This window comes from Plutella xylostella, chromosome 15 (genome assembly GCF_932276165.1).
Source record: "Plutella xylostella chromosome 15, ilPluXylo3.1, whole genome shotgun sequence".
Taxonomy (NCBI): domain Eukaryota; kingdom Metazoa; phylum Arthropoda; class Insecta; order Lepidoptera; family Plutellidae; genus Plutella; species Plutella xylostella.
In genome coordinates, this window is record NC_063995.1 from 10,778,121 (window position 1) to 10,800,067 (window position 21,947).

Genomic DNA, 21,947 nt, shown 5'->3' on the forward strand with positions numbered 1-21,947 from the left:
GGCTTGCAAGCATCATCGTGATTATCAAATTTAGACTTTCTGCTAGTCTAGACTAGAGTCTAACTTTGAATGGTGGAAGGAGACTGAAATATAATGAAGTGGGTACCTACAGTTAAATAATTATCATCCTTACGTTTAAATATGCATATAGTGCGACCTTTTCCATAGTTCTAAAGATAATAATGGAACAGGGCCACGGAAATTGAAAGTATCTGAATAATTGCTTATTCATAAATTCGTTTGTATCACAAAATTAAATATTTATCCTTTAGGCCTCGAACACACATATTAGTCCGTACTGCCAAAAGCACTCACACCTTTTTCTCTTTAGGGACTACACCTAGCTTAGTTTACAAGGATGCCGCTAAATTATTAAGTTTTTGCCTCTATTATAAGCAACCTACCCTAGATATTGGACTCCTTTAAGATTTTTTCTTGCGTTATATTATGAACGTAGTAGGTTATAAAATTATGAACTTATATAAAATATAGTTATCCAAAAATAGTATTACAACCAAAACGAGGTCGAACTTTTCTATGCCTTCTTTATAAATATGCCAAAAAAATGTCTGAAATTCAAAGAAGCACTCTTAAAGTAACAAAAAAAATATTCTAAGGCGAGGCGCACGCAGGCGGCAAACACGTGTTATTAAACTCCAGTTTTCGTAACCGAAAACCATAAATATTAAAGGGGTATTATTACCTCAGCATTTCACTCTCCGTACAAAACTGTTTTTTAGTGTGGAATTTTACAGTTTTATTATAGTTTATGTCGTTATATGGGCTACGTATGGTTGGTACCTTGAAGAATTACTTAGAAGTGTATTAAATTTTACTTCTTATTACCTATATCAATACAAAAATTCATTCTACATTATAAATAAAAAATAAGGACCTCTCATTTGAGAGGCTGTGGGATCAAATTCAACATAATGTTCTGATCAAAGCGAAAATCTACTTCCAAGAGACCTACCCTTAGAAATAAACCTAAAACTTTAATTTTATATACATTTATTATACTACTTGGCTAAATCGCAAACTGCTTAGTCATTTTTGCCAAAAAAATATTGAGATAACGGTATTTTAATCTGTAGTGAAAGCAGTAAGTTTTTACGATATTTCCACGAAGATACCATAAAAACTTTGCAGGTAAGTCAGCGAGGCCTAGTTGCGAAGTTATCTGTATTTCCATTTTGTTGGTGATAGCATTAGTTAAACTTTGTGAAGTTTTGTTCATATCTGAAAAGAAGTATGGTAAGTAGTAAGGTATTGTCATATACACGTATGTCTGTGACGACCGAATGGCGTAGTGGTTAGTGACCCTGACTACTGAGCCGATGGTCCCGGGTTCGATTCCCGGCTGGGGCAGATATTTGTTTAAAACACAGATATTTGTTCTCGGGTCTTGGATGTGCCCGTAAAATGGCAATCCCCCCCCTATTACATTGGGACTAACATAACACTCTGGCGAAAAGTGGGTGCAGCAATGCACCTCTGCCTACCCCGCAAGGGAGTACATTAGTACAAGGCGTGAGTGCGTGTTTTTTTCTGTGGGTAAACCTGTAGAAGTAGAGTATATACAAGTACACGTTAAAATTAAAAGAAGAAAGCTCATCACAAAAATCTACCATTTATATCATTATCATTATATTATCTTGATTCAATGATAGTGTGTATGTATAAAAACGATGACGTCAAATGTATGTAGGTCTCCAATATTCTCTTTCATTGCAAGTCTATTTACTCACAAAATTACAAATAATTTAATGTAATGTGTAAACAAACTTGAGTGTTAGAGAAATAAGCGTCACTTAATTTGTAACTCATGTTCCATATTTCCTTTTCACATAATAATACTAATTGAAAAACAAGAATACCACTAATACAATACCATTAAGCCCACCTTTTGTACATTTATTTTATATTTGTGCAATAAAGAATTAAATAAATAAATAAATATCTAATAATAATACCTACTTTGTAAATAAAAAAACTAACATAACGCAACCGCATAGCTCAGACATAAACTTAACATCTCCAACAAATCCCTTAACAACTACATCAGCGCGGCTCACTATAAATCACATCTACTGAAGATAAATGAATGACGTCTTTAAAAATATGATATCTTGTGCAGCAAAGCACTTCTCTTATAACTGAGAGTCCATTAGGGAACAAAGAGGCTACGCTTGCTACAGGCTCTAGGGGGATTCCCGTTTGGTACCTATGTAGTCTATGTACACTTTTATCACTTGACAGTTTCTTTTTTATAAGTTTGACTTTTGTATCTGGACTCGGGGGTATCTTTCTTTACCTCGTCGCTTTTGTTAAACAATACGAATTAGACTGTAGGTGCAAATTGAATAGACCAATAAGAATAACACCCCCCTTCTACCACTGAAATAGTTCGGTTAGTAGATTTCTAACTTATTACATTGGTACAATGGTTGTCATAAGGTTGAACTTAAAACAACAGTTGGTTGACAGCAAACAAAATGCAAACAGTTTTTTTTTACTTGTATGTGACCGTGATACACTATCTAGTTCATACATACATACATATACATATACTCACGCCTGTCTCCCAGAGGGGTAGGCAGAGACTATGGATCTCCACGTGCCACGATCCTGACATACTTCTTTCGCTTCCTACACATTCATTAGTCTCTTCATACACCCACGTCGGTTTCGGAAACTCCTAATTTGGCTCTTCTTGAGTATGTCGCCTATCTGGTCGACATAATTTCGCCTAGGACGTCCTCTACCGACACAACCATTCATCTCCGCACAATAAACTTATTTCGTCAGTCTTCTTTCATCCATCCTTTCAATGTGACCAAACCATCTCAACATTCCCTTTTCAATTTTGGTCACTACGTCTTCCTTTACTCCAACTCGCTCTCTTATAATACTATTCCTTATCCTATCATTCAGTTTCAGTCCACACATACTTCTTAGATAGCGCATCTCAACAGCATTTACCCTACTTTCATTCTTCTTCTGCCAGACCCAGCTTTCACTTCCATACATTAGCGTAGGGACCAACACTCCCCCATGAACGGCCAAACGAGCCTTTTGAGACACGCTTTGACTCCTCATGAAAGAGTGCAAGGCCCCATTCACTTTATTTCCCGCTTTCACTCTTCTTTCAATATCCCCCTCACATTTCCCATCCCTCGTAAACAGACTAGCCAAATATACAAACTCATTCACTTGCTCCACTCTTTCGTTCTCGATCGTGATCTCACATTCAGTTACTCTTCATCTCTTTCATACACCATCACTTTCGTCTTACTAACATTCACTTTCATTCCTTTCCTTTTAAAACTTTCATGCATGAGAGTTACTTGTTGTTGCAGCCGTTCTACCGACGATACAGGTATGACTTGATCGTCAGCATACAGCAAGCACTTAAGAAGTAACTCTCTTTTCGCAAACCTCTTTCATCATCTTTCATATCCTTGAGACAACTATCCATAAACAGATTAAGTAGCCAAGGCGAAGCCACACCTCCCTGTCTAACACCCCTGTGGATATCAATCAGTCCGTGTAGGCTCCGTTTATCCTGACACAAGCACTAGACTCCCTATAGAGGGACCCCAGTGCCCGCGTCAGATGACTTTCCACTCCATAAATGGACAGTGTCTCCCATAAATCATTCCTCCTCACTCTATCATAAGCCTTTTCCAAATCTACGAAGGCACAGAACACCTTTTGCTGCTATCTAGTTCATATAGGGTTAATCTAAGCTTCCTGGATTATTACCTTATTGTACTGGATTTTGATATTTTACGGATGTGTACTGTTTGTGTTACTAATAAATAAAACTAAATCGAAACTGTTAATTTTTCACTAAGGTACTTCATAATTAAAATTTGATAATGATTAAATAGTTTCTGCATCAGGCCGAAGACACTATTGTATTGTTATTATTATTATTGATTTTTTATCTTTAGATGTTCAGATAGGAAAATGCCGAGTATCTTTTATACGTACGATTTTAATTATCCTTCCTTGCTCTGTTTTTAGGGAAATTGGGGCACATTTCTTATAACTTCGCATAATAAGGGCTTGGGTTATACCAAAGAAATAAATATTATTTGTTATATTCCTTGAAACGTATTTTTTACATTATAAAGATTTAAAGATAATTGAGCCAAGATATCTTCAATCCACTCTTATTTGTCTGCGAAAATCTTGTGCCGCATTTTTTTCTGGTTTAAGTAATGTAGGTTTTTTTATAAAAACATAAAAGCATCACCGACACAAATTGTGTTTCTATAAAATTTGAATTGATTTATCTTCTGACTGTCACAATTATTTTTGGGTGCACCGACATTACCAATAAACACTTCGGCTTACTCTTTTTTTAACCGTGTTTTAACCCAACCGTTTTCTATGCAGCCTAGTGGGTAACGTATGCAGTAAGTTACTTTTATTTAAAAAAGACTGTCGACAGTTTTACGCGCTTAAACTGCTTAGTAGGCTTAAGAAGGAGGTCAGGGCAATGAAACCACATCTTTTCAGAGCTTGACCCATTTCTGTGTTTGAAGGGGCATTACTTTGCACATTTCTTAGCCAACCAGCGATGTAAAGAAAGTTTTCGCACTCCCCCTTTTAACGAAGCGAAATTGCGCTAAAATCACGAGTTAGGCGGTGGTATTGGAAGTGTAGCTTTTAAAGATTTTGGGCACGTTTGCGGGACAATTGTGGGCTGAGCTCGCTCCGTCTAATGGGTTCGGCTGTGGGTCTAATGTTTAACCCGGACAGAAAAAATCAATATAAGTGTGCATTGCATATTTATTTATTTATTTAACTCTTTATTGTAAGTACAAATATTACAAATAAAAGTACAAAGACCTAATGCTAAAAGCATTTTCTGCCAGTCAACCCATTTATTTATATTCTCAGGTATGTTATCGCTGAAGAGGTATTTGTTTAAAGACAGATATTTGTACTCGGGTCTTGGGTGTTGATATTTATATTTAGTATCTATCTATCTATGTATTTGTGTAGATATATCAGCTGTCCGATACCCATAACACAGGTTCTGCCTAGCTTGGGGTCGGATGGCCGTGTGTGAAGATGTCCCCACATATTAAAAAAAAAAAAAATATTTAACTTTCACAGCTTTAACTCGCAAACATAAGGGAGGCTTTACATTTTGTACTCCCATGACCATCAAGTCGTATCGCCGTAATGAAATGAGTACAATGCACTTAACGATAAAAATCTAGATGTAATACGTACTTTTTGGTACAATGTTTTTTCTTGACCTCATGCTGTTAAATTTCTTTATTAAAGTAATTCATAGGTTCAGGCTCAGAAATGATTAATGTGATCGATTGAGAAGTCGAAGCCTTATTCGTTAGGTCCCATGCATCGCTTTCTTATTTAAGTTTCATAAATAATAAAATGGATCGGGATGAGTAGAAAATTAAACGTATATTTGCCCAGTAGTGGGAAAACATAACTATACGCTATTTAAAAAAAATAAAGGTATTTGTATTAAAATGGATTGTTATAAAAGTATTCATACAACCTAATTAAATTAACATAATTATTCTACATACTAATATATCGGTTCAGCTCATCACAAATTAAGGCCGGACTTCTTTAATTTTATTGTAGGTGGATTTCGCCTTCGGTAAGGTTAGGTTATAAAAATGTTCTGCACGTATTTTTCAGATACTTGTGGGCAAGTCTAATCGGGTTCGGATGTTATTTTGTTTCTGATTTTGTACTGTTTCTGTGATTTTATGTGTACAGGATTTTAATTAGAACTTGAATTCGCAGAATACGTTTCAAATCATGTAATACATAATTAAATGTTAAAATTTTAAAGTAAAATGAGGATTATACTGAAACATTCCGCCATCTTGTTTTAATATTTAAAGTGTAACACACCCTGTTAATAGCTTTTATATCTGAATGCCTCGTAATGCTTTAATGATTTTTCCCTCTAATGGCCACATCCATTTCACAGACCATTATGAAATTTTAAATTATAAATAGCGTGGTGTGGTTAATTATAAGAATTTCGCAAATGGGTAAAAATATGTACCTAACGTTTTATGTTCTTAAAAATGCTATGAGATGTTTTCTGACATAAAATATGCACTTTTGAATGAGCCTACGAATTGAGATAAGCGTGTGCCACGCTTCTACTATTGCCCTCATGACGTCATAATTTTTACCTATATTATATTTATGGCTTTAATGCTTACCCCCAAATTCAAAGAGCTTTTTCACACTTTACAATAGTTTTAAAATCGACGTTGTGATATACGAATTTCATCTTTTGGACTGACGTAAGGAATCTCGTGTGTTTCAATGTAAATTTTTACTTTATTGTAAATTTAAAATACCTTCTATGAATTTGAGGGTTAGATTAATTTGATTTGCTCACGATAAAGGTTCTTGATAGACCGACGTCCGTCTGTCAAAGTCATCTAAGTTTTTACATTTTGATGTACGGAACCCTAAAAACGAATTTTATGGTTCAAAGGTATATCAAGATAGTATCGTTTTACAACAAAATGTTCCGATTAAACATAAACAGGCCGTAAAATATAAATGTTTATCTTAAATATGGCCCAAGCCATAAATTTTCATAAACCAATTTCGTTACTGACACGTAAATTGTTTATTCAGGATCGCAAGATACATTATTGTACATACATTAAACAAAACTCGTATAGGAACAAACGTTAGATTTCATATCATTATGATGTTGATACATTTCTGATATTTTATTGTGTCATAATATGTGAAATGTAGACAATAAAAGTAAGCGTAACTACAGGGTGTTGCAAATTTGGTATACTAAGCCGAAACCTACATGTGCAGCATGGTATATCTAAGCCCGAAACTGAAATCAGAATTTGGAAATTCGCGAAAAAAAATTATTTTCCCATAGTAAAAAGTCACGGGACCAACAAAGTTTCTATGGAAAATGAATTAATTTTTTTTCGCGAATTTTCAAATTCTGATTTCAGTTTCAGGCTTAGATATATCATGCTGCACATGTAGGTTTCGGCTTAGTATACACTTTTTGCAACACCCTGTATATTATTTCACACAAATGCGACCACTTCATGGGAATTATTAATGAAAGTCCGATGGCCCGATACGCACGATACCAATATGTGAAACAGGCAATGTATATTTATGAAAGTAGGAACATCAAAAACAGTTTTTAAAAGTCGCACGACAAAAAAACACACATGGAACATTCAAGTCCTGAGAGTAAATATCTGCCTGTAAATGGCATAACATGGAGGAGGCCTATACCCTGCAGTGGGTTGACATAGGCTGATGATGATGATGATGATGAAACAAATATCTGTCTAGGATTTGTTTCGAACCTAAGACCCTCGGCACTAAAATCGGCGCCACTATCACCAACTAGAGCATCTAGGTCTATAAAAATATAACTTTGTTAAATTGATACTTTTTATGAAAATAAAATCAGACAGCGCCAAGTTTAGGTATTAAATTTTAAATTCAAAGAAGAAGATTAATTTATACATTCTGTTTTATATCTTTAATCTTCGCAAGAGAATATTATAAAAAGATTGTGTTTCCTAAAGTTAACGGCTTGTTTAAAGAATAAGAGATTAAGGAGAAATGTTGGTAAATTGTTCAAAGTACATTCAGATACAAAAAAGTAAGTAACTAAACATAAAATTTTCCTAAAATTACAGTATTACTCAAACTGAATACCTACTATGAAATTAATAAACAAAAAAGGATTGAGTTTACATTGCAGCCTGAAAGCTGCTAAACGGATGTAAAATGTAACAGAAATTTAGGGTCAGACCTAGATATACCTATCAATAATGATTTACAATAAAGTGTTATGAAAAAGAACAGTTACCAAATTATAGAGATACAGAACCTACGTCTGTTACTTGCTGTTGTTTTTACTAGGAAGTACCTATTTACTATATAGTACACTTCCGGGCAATGAAAAAGTTCCACTCACAAAATGCCGACAACAAACAACTCCAATTTTCTCAAAGGTTTAATTTAAAATTGGACCAAAATATTACTCATTTTAGTTGGTCATATCCTTATGCTCTGTTAAATGTGGCAGAAGACGGCATTAAGCTAGCCTTTTCCGTTTAGAAGTAGGTAATTTGGTACTTTTCTCAGTGGAACCTTTTCATTGCCCGTGAGTGTATAATTTACCTTAAATCTACCTCTCAATATCAGTTTTCTATCATGTATCATAGATCTAATGCATTACTCCTGAGGTGCACTTCTCTTTTTTGTAATATTCCATGTTTATCTCCTCGACTTTCACATTAATTTAATAACCGAGAGCGTGCGCAAATCGCAGGCAGCGTCAATAAAATTCAAATTACATTTTATGTTTAAACCATTTATCAGTTCACAATTATATGCATCTTATATGCAGGAGTAGTTATTAAGATTAAAAAATTTACTAAATTATGAATATTAATTATTTAAACTATGGTTTAAATTGTTTTAAAATTATAACCACCAGTGTGCTAATATTTAGACGAAGGGAGTAAGTAACTTTCTTAATTCTTCTCAAACTATAAAAAACATCTTAACTAAACACTGTTTGACCTTTTCGTGATAAATGTAACGGATACTTTTAAACAGAAAAAGGTACAAATCGTAGTCATAATTAATTCAAGCTAACGAGCGCCGAGGCTGCCTCATCCGGCTTTCATTACCCTGAATAAAAATCTCACTGAATATTAACACCATTTAAAGCTTGAACAAAAAACTGCATGAATATTTTAATACATTTCCATCTCGACAACAACAAACCGATTAAGTACCCACTTTTCAATTCATCAGGAACAAAAATAGATATATTTTATCTCCTACTTACACAATACGCCCAGGGAACTTTTAAAAATTTCGTCCCGACAAAAATGTTAATTAGGTTTCGCAACTTGGCAGCGGCACAAAAGAAAACAGTGAAATTTAAAGTGCTGTCTCCAAACTTCGGCCTTGCGATACGGCCTCATTGAATTCGCGCCAAATAAATTCGATGATGCCAGCAAGGATTTCCGAACACAATTTGGATTTTAGATTAGTGTACGCAAACTTTCCCCCCAATAACCGGAGCATCGTTCAGAATTTTAGTTCAACTAATTAACGGCTCCCGAACGCTTGCTCAATTGAAAAGGTTCGCAAAATAAATCACATTTCGTGAATTTCCGAACTGTTATTGAAAGTCGCGCCAATATCAAGTTTCCGACCGATACTTTCGTTTGTGTAGTCGCTGTGATTTATCACCTGGTCCGCGGAACTTTCCAGATTGTGTTTCGAATAATTTTAGTTCTGAATCGCTTCCCGACTAACTTTGATACAACAAACACCTAATATTTAAGCATGATTTCTGAGGAATTAATTGATTTGTGATTTCTATCTATTTGCTATCCATTCAATAATTTAATTTACCTCTCATTTTGTTTCAGGTACAACAATGGACGTTAGGGTCAACAAAATGTGCCAATATCATATAATACTCCCCAATACCAGCATACAATAGCAATGTATATGCTAATATCAGTATTTATAGAGGCCGTAAAGAAATGGGTCTAAAAAGGTGATACCTACAAAAGATGGCTGCTGAAAGACTGCCACTACATTTATGCAATTCAATAAAACAGTACAAAATAATACTGCCAGCCATCGATGGCCAAACAGAAAAAACGATAGAACATTTGAAAATCGAACTCAAAAAATTCACAATTCGAAAACACGCGATAGAAAAATTAAAACTAGTGTTGCTCCTAATGTTACTAATGACTCAAAATATAAGTGCTAATAGTTATAGTGGTGGGAAAAACTCTATGCTAAGAACTAGAATAATAGGAACTCGTTACGGAAAATTGCAGGGAGTGATAATGCCGATGGATCAGCATAAATATTTGAAACCAGTTGAAGCGTACCTGGGCGTGCCCTACGCCACTCCTCCAACGGGATCAAATAGGTAAGTTATATGTATTACTTATGTTTAAAAAAAAACAACCGCCATAACGCTTTTAATATAGTACGGCTTATAATTATTATAAGCACCGTGCTAAAAAGTATATTTTCAATTTCGATAGACTATCAACATTATAATATACTAGCTGTTCCCGCGCGCTTCGCTTCGCCTTAAAAAGTTTTCCCGTGGGAATTCCGGGATAAAAAGTAGCCTATGTTTTTTTCCCAGGGTCTAGACCGTATGTATACCAAATTTCATTCCAATCCGTTCAGTAGTTTTGGCGTGAAAGAGTAACAGACAGACAGACAGACAGACACAGTTACTTTCACATTTATAATATTAGTAAGGAAGTAAGGATTATATCTTCGTGGGAAATAATCCTAGAAAGGTTAATGTTCCACGTAGAGTAACTTGAAGCTCTGTACGCTCAGTACAAACTTACAAACCGCCATAGATTATCTTCCTCATGGCCTGGCTTATACCAACAACGGGTAAACTACCTGCCTACGTCTATATCACTTGCCTTTACATTGTTGAAGTCTTGACCCGTACCATTTTCCTTGTAAGAGCGGTGTCCTTTGATTGTAAAAGGCAATTTTCCCTTTGTGTGTCAGACGAAGGTAATTACGGCACATTCGTATGCGTTGAATAATTTAAATACCTCCCTTTGCGTGGCACGAATTATAATTGTAAAAGCATTATAATTCATTTTGTAATTTACTTTTGCATTTACATGTTTAAGAATGATTTTCGTTTGTAACGGTCGGTTCACACGTGGAACGTACGTTTTTAACGGATACGTCATAAATGTATGCTCTGCTCCCGAATGAAGAATACTGTGCCATGTGTGAATTAAACTGTAGGGGCCTTACCACAAAAACTTAGATAGTATTTAACAGATGTTTACCGCTGTCAAAAGCCTACAACAACTGTCAAATTTCGTTTTAAACACTAGTTAAACAGTGTTCAAAGTTTTTTGTGGTAGCACAGTAGGTGTTTAGTCGTGTTGTGTAACTCTGTGTGTATATGTCACCACGAGGCACAAATATGGATGAACCGAACTGAATGCGTTTTTTCATTATCTAAGATCCAATAAATAAGCCAACCGTGATCATCATCATTATCCTAACCTAACAAGATATACATTTTGAAACTATAAATTCTGTTTTCTAACCCTTCATTCCCTCCTTAAGGTTCGCTCCTACTAGAGCGCCAGCGCCGTGGGACGACTTGAAGACGGTGGACCAAATGGGGCCAGTCTGTCCGCAGCGCCTGCCAGACATCTCCAACGAAACCTTGGCCTTAGAACGAATGCCGAAGGGAAGGCTGGAGTATCTGAGACGACTGCTGCCGCGGCTCAAGAACCAGAGTGAAGACTGCTTGTATATGAACATCTATGCGCCTGTGCAAGGTATGTTTGTAGATAGATTTTTCGTGACCAACAATATTTTAATACAAACTAGATGGAGTGTCAGTGCTAAAGAATCATCTCGACAAATAATACCCCACCTTCTTCCACTTTTACTTTGAATTAGTCCGGTTAGTAACTCATTAGGACAATGGTTGTTATTAGGTTGAACTTTGGTTGGTTGAAAAAATGCGAACAGTTTTTTTTGTTTGAGACGCATCATCTATCTTGTTCGTATATCGTTAATCTAAGTTCGTGACGTTCGGATTTTTATGAATAATTTTAAATTGAATACAATCTACATTTATTCTAAGGGCAGCTGCTATAATTCTCATAAAAGAACTGTTTTACGGAGTCACTGCAGTGTTTCTATTAACGTTTCAAATATACGGTCGGCTTACCAAACATCCTTCCAATGAATTATTCCACGTTTTTCCACGCTTTCTAAACAATACGGGAGCTACAAAACTTTGTTGAGGCATTTTAAATTCACTCTTGTTTACCTAACAAGCTGCCTGATATTTATTTTTACTATACGGTTCACCAGTTCAATAATAATGATGCTTATTCGGGTTCTTCCTTTATCAATGTGCCTCTAATATCAAGATGTCGTTGAAGCTAACGATGAAAGTAACGTAACAATGCTTCATTTCACAATACCGACTAGGTCTAAACCCTTCCTTCATTAGAAAGTGACCCGTGCCATGAGGACATGATGGATAGTGATGATGATGATGATTTATGTGCTTGTAAAAAAGTATTACAAAGATTCAACACAATATAAACTTTCTGTTCATTATCGATAAAGGTACAACCATAGAACAACGCGGACTCGGGTCATACTCAATGGGTACAACTGACACTTCTGCTTTCTTTCAGATTTAGATCTGAATGTTTTTTTTAAGATGAAATCTGGTGTTTTTTTAAATGTAAATGAATTGGTAAGTCTCACGTTAATCTTGTAATTGTGACCTAAATTAACCGAAATAAAACTTCTAGTCCATTTGGGAATGTACCTACAAATTCGAATCTACGAAGCCACTTATACTTGGCAAACGTTGGAAATATATTGTAACGAAAGCCTCACATATATCACGCCAATATATCGTCTATCCCGCGAAGGTTAGAGTCCTATATTGAACAAAGTGAGCTGGTGTATATTCCAAGTAATTTTACAAGTTGTTCACTGATATCAGTGTTATGTCAGATTTACATACGTAAATTTGAACCGCAGAATACATTTTACATTTCACAGTGTTTCAAAATGGAATAGTAGTTTGAAACCGTGACCTAGAAAAGGAAGCCTTATTTAAGCAACTTCAATTTTCATTCCTTCTCTATCTTCAGTATATTAATAGTCATGGTATTGATGTACAAGGAGACTTTGTGAAACTATCACTTGAACACTGTACTGTGTTACTTAGTTTAAGTAAAATTCAAAACACGTCATAGTTTTGCTAACGAACCAAGTTGATGTTTTAATTTATAATATCATATATTCTATAAATAGAAATGCAACTGTTCTCTTATTTAAAACAATCTGTCAATTTTCGTTTACAATTTACTAAAGTGGCTCTTATTTATAATCGGTGGAAAATTTTATAATATATTCCTATTTTTAAATAAAATCCCGGGACTTTTCTCTCAAAAGCGCATTAATACCTTTACCCTTTGTTCTGTTTAATTAATTATTGCGGATAAAAAGCTCTTTGTTAAAGTCGAAATGCATTACACTCAAGTACCAAACGTACGAATATTGTCCGAATTGTTCGTAACCATTCAAATAATTTGATACGTAGGTACTTTCAGTTCAATTATAATATAATTTATAAAAAATCTAAATTATCTAAGTACGTAATTAATTTGTGTAAAAAGAACATCACTCCAGAGATGTGGGTTCGAATCCCGGCGCTGCTATGTACCAATGAGTTCTTTTAACTTAAGTACAATGTATACCATCGCCCTTACATTGAAGGAAAACATCTTGAGGAAACCTGCATATCTAGATCTAGCACATCTAGATATGTGAACCCACCAACCCGCATTGGACCAGAGTGGTGGGAAATGGACCAAGCTTAGGAAGGCAGTTTACATCTTCACTATGTTTGTAAAGAGCCAATAAAAGTTCAGTTATCCAGGTAGTCTTTAAATGGCTGAGACACTATCCTCGGCCTCATTCATTTAAATATACCTACATACTTATGTAGCAAGTAAATAAAAAAACCCAAATTTAATCAATTTGCCAATATTTGCAATTGGGTCCTAATATTTTCATATTCAATTCAATAAGGACACAATTTCATAAGGGCGGGCGCTTCGAGTTTTCAATGCTGTTTCTTGTATGACTTGGCAAAGTTTTGCAGACGAGTTTTCTATTGGAATTTTGTTTGTCTGAATTTCGTAGAAAATTCTTTTTCAGTCATTTGTGGTTTTTTGTAGTTGTAAAGTCCATTATTTAAATATATAATAAAAAATGTACTCATGTATGTATTTATGGCGTTTTTATTACAAGATATTTCGTAGTAGGTAGTATTTAAATCGAATCCAAAATGATGGAGTAGTAGTATATATTAAGGAGGGATTAAAATTTAATGTAGAAGAACCAGAATGTAAGGATAGTAATTGTATCTTAATTAAAATAGGCAGTAATGAAACAGCTATAATTGCACTATACCGCTCACCATCCTATAAGAACCTAGACCCGTTTTTGCTGTCGATTGACCAAATCCTACACAGTTTAACATCCTACAAAAATATATGTCTTATCGGAGATATTAATATAGCTATCAATGCTGGAAAAATTGATACCGCAAGTGAAAAATATTTAACACTTATGGCATTTCATGGCCTTCTTCCGGCACATACATTTATCACCAGAGAGGCTAGTGGAACATGTCTTGATCATGTTCTGCTAAAATCAAAGTCTGAGTCATTAACACTTGTCCCAGAAACTAGCCTCACAGATCATAAATCAGTCCTTTTTTGTCTTAAACAGAAACAAACAAGAACTTTTGCCTCATCAACATATAATAAAATAAATGAAAAAAAATTGTCACTGGACATAGCGGAAATAGATCTCTCCCCTGTTTATACCTCCAGTGATCCAAATGTATCCATGGCCTATCTAACAAATACGGTTTCAGAGCTTATCTGTAGAAACAGTGAGACAGTAGCACTACCACGTCGCAAAAAGATAATCAAGCCTTGGATAACACCGGGTCTTCTGCGCTGCATAAGAAATAGGGATAGTTTACACAAACAATGTAAGGCGACACCAGATAGCATGATATTAAAAACTACCTACACACGCTACAGAAACTTTTGTTGTAAAATACTAAAGAAAACAAAACTAACATATGAAAAACAATTGATTGAAAAAGCTGGAAAAGACAGTAAAAAGTTGTGGGAAGCTATTAAAAATATCACAAACACAAAAAAAAACAAAAGTATTCCCAAATGAACTTCTATCATTAGCAAGTGACCCGCAAGTATCAGTTAATGAAATAAATGATTACTTTATTAATGTTGGAAAAAAACTGGCGGAATGTTCTACTCAATTGACAGGTGGGATGAACGCCTTGCCTGCTGACATAAATAGACTTGCTCCCAGACAATGTAACTCATTTGTCTTAATAAAAACAGATGAAGCAGAAGTCGAACGCTTAATATTAAATCTAAAAAACGAATGCTCAGTTGGATTTGACAAGATTTCTAACAACTTATTAAAGAAACATAAAGACTTTCTTGTACCGCCCCTTACTTATATATTTAATAGCTGTCTTGAGATTGGGAAGTTCCCTGCAGTTTTAAAAAAATCCGAAGTTCACCCCATTCACAAGGGTGGGGACAGAGATCGTATCAATAATTACAGGCCTATATCCATCCTACCCTCGATTTCTAAGATTCTTGAAAAAATAATAAACAATAGACTTACTCAATACCTAGAAGCAAACAAAATTATCTCTGACGATCAATTCGGTTTTCGCCGTGGCAAATCCACGGACGACGCTGTTCATACACTTACAGGTTACTTAACTAAAAAACTGGATAAAGCACACAAATGTCTAACGATTTTTCTCGATTTGGCTAAGGCCTTTGATACGGTCTCTGTCCCACTACTCATAAAGAAACTTGAAGCAATCGGTATAAGAGGCACCCAACTGGATCTCCTCACAGATTACTTGACTGATCCATACCAACATGTGCGAATTGGCTCCCACATTAGTGATGATCGTATAGTGACACACGGAGTTCCGCAAGGAAGTATTTTAGGACCTACCCTATTTCTCATTTATATAAATGACCTTCTCTGTCTTGAAAACTTCCAAGGTAAAATAGTATCTTACGCAGATGATACTGCTATGCTATTCTCTGCTAAATCGTGGAATGAGGTCTTTAATATGGCACAGATGGGATATAATAGGGTAAGGCAGTGGTTACGTTCAAACATACTGACCTTAAATCAAGATAAAACTAAATACATAGCTTTTGGTATCCGCAACGTTAATATTGGTAACAACTATAAACTAGTCTCACACGAATGCTTCAACCACGCAGATTGCACTTGTCAGACACTACAACGTGTTCACACTATAAAATATTTAGGGATCATCATAGACTCGAATCTAAGTTTCAAACAGCAAATTGATGCAGTATGTAGCAAAACCCGTAAGTTAATATACTTTTTTAAACACGTTAGACATATAGTAGAACCTAAAGTACTTAAGCAAATATATTTGGCAATTTGCCAATCCATTATAGTATACTGTATTTTATCATGGGGAGGTGCACCTAAAACTACACTGAAAAGCCTTGAGGTAGCACAAAGGGCTGTACTAAAGGTTTGCACCTTTCGACCATATTATTTTCCAACAAATGAACTGTACAAATCATGTGAGGTGCTTACCGTACGGCAGCTATTTCTTGTTCGTATCCTAACTAAACAACATAGTAGTCTAATCTTTGACGAAACCATATTAGCTAACAGAAGAAATTATATGGTCTGTAAGCAAACACAAAGATGCTTAACTTCCTTTGCGCAAAGATTCTTTGGCTTTTTAGGTCCATATATATATAATAAAGTAAATAAAATAATACATATTTATTCCTTAGATTTAGTAAGATGCAAAAAAAGAAGTAATAACTTGGCTACAAAATCTAAATTATGAGGAAACGGAGGAGCTACTTGTTATACCTACATAAGTAACCACATATACATTATTTATGCACAACACACCCTCTCACACACACACCCATACACTTTTTCACACCACTCACAGAGAGGACACTTTTACTCACCCACTAAAATAATAATTTTACTATTTTTATAAGAAATACCACTACTGTTATTGTTAAAATTACTCAAACGAGATAAGAAAAATACTTTTATTAGAAGCTAGATATATTTTTATACCACTATTCTAAGGGGGCGCTGTATGCTGAATTACCGGTTATTTGACCTAGTTCAGCAACAGATAAACCTGTAAGTTTTTGCTGTCATATAACTAGCGTAACTTAGTCATAAGGAAAAATTGTAAACTGTTTTTTGAAATAAATTATTATTATTATTATTATTTCGTCTGTTACTTTCATACAATTTTGACAGGTAGTAACTAAATGTGTCAAAATAATATGAAATTAACTGTCAGCTATCGATAGATACAGTTATTGAAACTAGCAGTAATTGCCACTTTCAATAACTCTATCTACCGATGACTGGTACCTAGTTACTTTCATACGATTTTGACAGGGTTTAACTTTTAATGTGTCAGATAGGTAATCCTTGAAAGCGATGTCAATTTTGCATCCAAAAACTCTAAACTCCATCTACTCCTTGTATTCGTGATCATATCTCGTAGAATACGACTACTAGTAGTAGTAAAAAATTAACTTTATGTTAATGTTAATGACCAAGTTAACCATTTTCCTTTGCAGGTTAACTCTAGTGAAGCGATTTTATTTTGTAAATAGAACTGTAACGGTAACGGTAAAAGGCAATAAGTGAAACGGCTGAACGTGGTAATATCCAATGAATTCCAATATTGATTTTATCTGACCAAAGGTTTAGCCGCCAGTCTCACACCTTCCCAACTTGACCCTTATTTGAAAAACCTGCGTATTTGGACGAATTCTCTATTTAGTTTGAGACTTTTTAGGCTTTTAGAAAACGTTTTCGTTCAGAAATAATCTCTATTTAATGCCTCGGTAATAGAAAACTAAATGCTGGCCAAAATTACGAGTTGAAGTTTCTATTTGTAAAGGAATGATCTAGTAAAATCATGATTAGTTTTTCAGGTGTAGGTACATAAAATTTCATAGGTATTTTGTACAGACCTGAATATACCCTTTACACTCACGAACCATGAAAAAGTTCACTGTCACTGGACAATGGCACCAAATTACTACAGACATTTAACAGCACACGTAAATATTTTATATAAAATAATTAGTTTGTGTAATTTGGTGCGACATGTTAGCGGGGTCTTCTTCATTGCTCGTGAGTGTATTTATTGTAATTTTCCCTTGAAAAACACTGAACTAACCTTACCTTCTCTTGTACAGTGGGCCCAACACTCCAAGCGAAGTACCCCGTCGTGGTATTCATCCACGGCGAGTCATTCGAGTGGAGCTCCGGCAACGTGTACGACGGCGCTGTGCTAGCGAGCTATGCCGGGCTAGTTTTGGTGGCCATCAACTACAGACTCGGCGTGCTGGGTGAGTCACTGAGTTATTGAGTCATTGAGTTACTGGGTAGGACGGTAGTGTGTGGGCGAGCTACGCGGGGCTTGTGCTGGTGGCCATCAACTACCGGCTCGGCGTGCTGGGTGAGTCGCTGAGTTACTGTGTCATTGAGTTAATTATAGATATACATAGAAACAAGTTGTGTCGCGTGCAGTTTGGGATCTGCGGTCTGCCTTGGCAATGTAACTATCGTTTTTATACGTGAATAAAGATGTAATGTCATGAAAGCAGTAGGTAGATATATTACCAACAATGAAGAATACTCTCATTCTAAAACCTTAAAATAGTGCCTGTAGGTACAGAAAACCTCCACCACATTTTCACTACACACAACTCTTGCCGTGCGGTCGCCGCAGCCGTTCCCTCGCAACGCCTCGTTAAGATAACAAACCTGCAGTTTCTTACAATGCACATTGTACACTCGCAATAAGGAGTGAATTTAAGACTTCCTTATTCAGATGTTGCTTGTACTATGTTGTGGTTATTAACTGTTACGTGGTGTAAGATTGGTGATTCACTCATGTGAACCCCTGGTAAGCTTACAGACACACATATAGAACTATTTATAGGAAATTTTAAATACTCAATAGTTATGGTCTGTCTATTGCTTTTCTCATAACGTGGTTTTAGTGTAATTAGTATAGTATTCATTGGATAACAGTATTCTATCAATCTCAACCCCTTTAAGTACTTAATTCAATTCATTTACTTAAGGTCGAAACCTAAGACAAATTTTGTGTTGGCCTATAGCGGCCTAGTTTGATAAAGAAATTAAAGGAAAAAAAGGACAATAAGCTACAAATGGCATTGCTAACAAACTGAACTCGTGCGATTTGTCATTACCTCGTTGCAGCGCACTCGGCGATGTCTCGCCATACTCTCCACTCTCAGCGGCCAACAGTTCATTTTTCTTCCGCCTAGCAATCTAATTATACGACGCGCTACCCCGAGGCTCTCCGCCTATCGCTTCGTCACGTTTCACTTTGCTTAATTAAACAGTTCTTGTGCCAGTTTTTGCGGAAAACTTTAACGTGTATCGTGTTCGGGGAAGTTTCAACTTTAAATCCCTGATTTATGGGTAAAATTAAAGTGGGACGGCGGCATTTTAGTGAATTACTTTCCGGGTTGGATATTTTGCGAGTTCGCGCGGCGTTCGGTAGTTTCAGTGGTTAGCACGTGAGCTAACACGTTCCAGAATGTTCGGTCTAATATAGTTTTGATGGAAAAGTTATAATTATAATAGAATTAGTTTATGTCTGTATAATATTAATGCGAACTAAATTAATAACAAAGGCATACTAAACAGATACGTAGGTAGGTATAACTTTATAATTATACTTACATACAATTACATAATAATTCATCTCTATGCACAAAATGACTATTAATTAGGATGGAAGAACCATGCATTACAGAAGATACTAATCATAATTAGACGGTCGAATGGCGTAGTGGTTAGTGGCCCTGACTGCTATGCCGAAGGTCCCGGGTTCGATTCCAGGCTGGGGCAGATATTTGTTAAAAGACACATATTTGTACTCGAGTCTTGGGTGTTAATATTTATATTTAATATGTATCTACCTATGTATTCGTGTAGATATATCAGCTGTCCGATACCCATAACACAGGCTCTGCCTAGCTTGGGGTCGGATGGCCGTGTGTGAGACGTCCCCACATATTTATATATTATTTATTTATTTATAACCAAGCTTAAGATCTCCGCCTCTTTACTTTTAACAATACCTACCTATCTTATACTGAACCCTATCAACGACCACACCCAAATTCATACCATTAAACCTAACCCTTTCTTCCAGGCTTCCTCAACGCCAACCCAATCCCGCACCTCAAGGCGCGCGTGGCGAACTACGGTCTCATGGACCAGATAGCGGCGCTGCACTGGGTACAACAGAACATCGCGCTGTTCGGCGGGGACCCGGGCAACGTCACCATGCTGGGGCACGGCTCTGGTGCTGCTGCTATTAACTTCCTCATCATCTCGCCTACTGTTGTCCCAGGTTCGTACATTAGTTGTATTTATTTTAGTCCATCCAGTTAAGGGTTGTCTAGAAGAGATCGCTACAAGCGATAAGACCGCCTTTTGTACCCAAATTAAGTAGTCATGTAAAATTGTTCATTATTTCTTGGTGTACAAATAAAGAGTACTTATTCTATCTATCTATAAGATAAATTAATTTCATGGTAGAATTTTTTTTATTTTGCCCAATTTACAACATTGTTTTAGTAGTAATTCATCGCTGTAACCTGGATATGATGGACTAGAATAATGTATCAGATACCTACACCAATAAGTTATTTGTATAGTTTGTATGTATACCCCAGAGTTGCTTATAAACTGTTACTGACTTTATTTTAATGTAGCCGTCTTGCTATCCGTATACAAACGAAAATTCTGAGAACATATTCCCAAAATATGTGCATGTTTATTTACTTTGTATTTTTCTTCACGCTGAAAGCAAAGTATAATAACAAAATGACGCCTATCGTGAATATGCAAAAAAGATAAAAGCAAAATCCAATAAACAGCGCGCCTACTTACCTCTAATACGCCGAAGTCTCAAGACAGCATTACCTTTTATCCGCAAACAACACGGAAACCAGCCGCAAAGCCGCTAACCCTATCAAATGGCTAAAGTTACTATCAAATTGCAGGTCTGTTCCACCGGGCCATTCTGCTCTCGGGATCGGCTCTAAGTTCCTGGGCTTTAGTCGAGGACCCCGTCAGCTACTCCGTCCAACTGGCTAAGCAGTCCAACTGCACCATCCCCGAAGACCTCATCAAAGATCACGAGTTGATCGTCGATTGTCTAAGAGAAGTGCCACTTGATGAACTAATGAGCGCCGACATAGCCACACCCAGCTACCTCACCGCTTTCGGCCCGTCAGTGGACGGCGTGGTCGTCAAAACAGACTACGCTAAAGAGCTATTAACGTACTTCATACCAAATGATCTGCAGGGGTTCACCAGCGTATCAGGCGTCACCAACGTCAAGGCGGATAAGAGGAGTGGCGAGAGGATTTTCGGAATCCGAGGCGGGCAGAATAAATACGATCTTCTTTTCGGCGTCGTCACTAGTGAAGCGTTGTGGAAATTCTCCGCGCAGGATATACAGAACGGCTTCGAGGGCGAACGCAGGGACAGGATAATAAGGTGAGACTGTTTATTCAATGAATTGGTGTTTGTCGAGTTTCGGAAGGTCGAGATGTTGGAGTGTTGCGACAAGTCGAGATACTTGATTTGGTTTGATATTTTTCCGTCTGTTTGTTGTAGGACGTACGTGCGGAACGCCTACACATATCACTTGAGCGAGATTTTCTTTACAATTGTTAATGAGTACACGGATTGGGAACGTACTGTTCAGGTAAGAAATGAATTCATTATATTTTTGATTCCTTATAATATATAAAGTAAGTAATACAATCATAACTTTTCTCCTACAGCATAATGGTAGTTAAAAGTTAATTTTAATATAAAATCCTTTACTCATACATAAATATACCTACGTATTTTAAAAATATATTTTTGACCTAATTCGATTACGCAACTACTCAAGTAAAAAAAGGTTTATCAACACTCTTGAGACTGGGTCCCCTGAATTCTATTGAAGAACTTTCGAGTAAATAAATACAAATTCGAATTCAATAGAAAACTAAATGAGATTTGAATGAATGTCAGCTCATTCAAACTCTTTGATACGACTCTAAACTCAAAGAAACTAGAGCATCCGAGTTTTGAATATTTAAGTTAGATATTTGTCAAATAAACAAGATTTCAATAAAACGTGTTTACGTGTTTACTCA

The 21,947-nt window shown here is 35.9% G+C and overlaps 1 protein-coding gene across 1 annotated transcript in view; it reads left to right on the forward strand.

Annotated features, from left to right (window-relative positions):
• Nucleotides 1-21,947, forward strand: part of LOC105392147 (neuroligin-4, Y-linked) — a 65,197-nt gene that overhangs the window by 36,861 nt on the left and 6,389 nt on the right. The window contains exons 2-7 of the mRNA XM_048626101.1: nucleotides 9,462-9,979; nucleotides 11,170-11,387; nucleotides 17,946-18,098; nucleotides 19,943-20,143; nucleotides 20,799-21,297; nucleotides 21,418-21,508. Of these exons, the coding sequence (XP_048482058.1) occupies nucleotides 9,609-9,979; nucleotides 11,170-11,387; nucleotides 17,946-18,098; nucleotides 19,943-20,143; nucleotides 20,799-21,297; nucleotides 21,418-21,508 (1,533 nt within the window). The 5' untranslated portion in view covers nucleotides 9,462-9,608. The remainder of the gene's footprint in view (nucleotides 1-9,461; nucleotides 9,980-11,169; nucleotides 11,388-17,945; nucleotides 18,099-19,942; nucleotides 20,144-20,798; nucleotides 21,298-21,417; nucleotides 21,509-21,947) is intronic.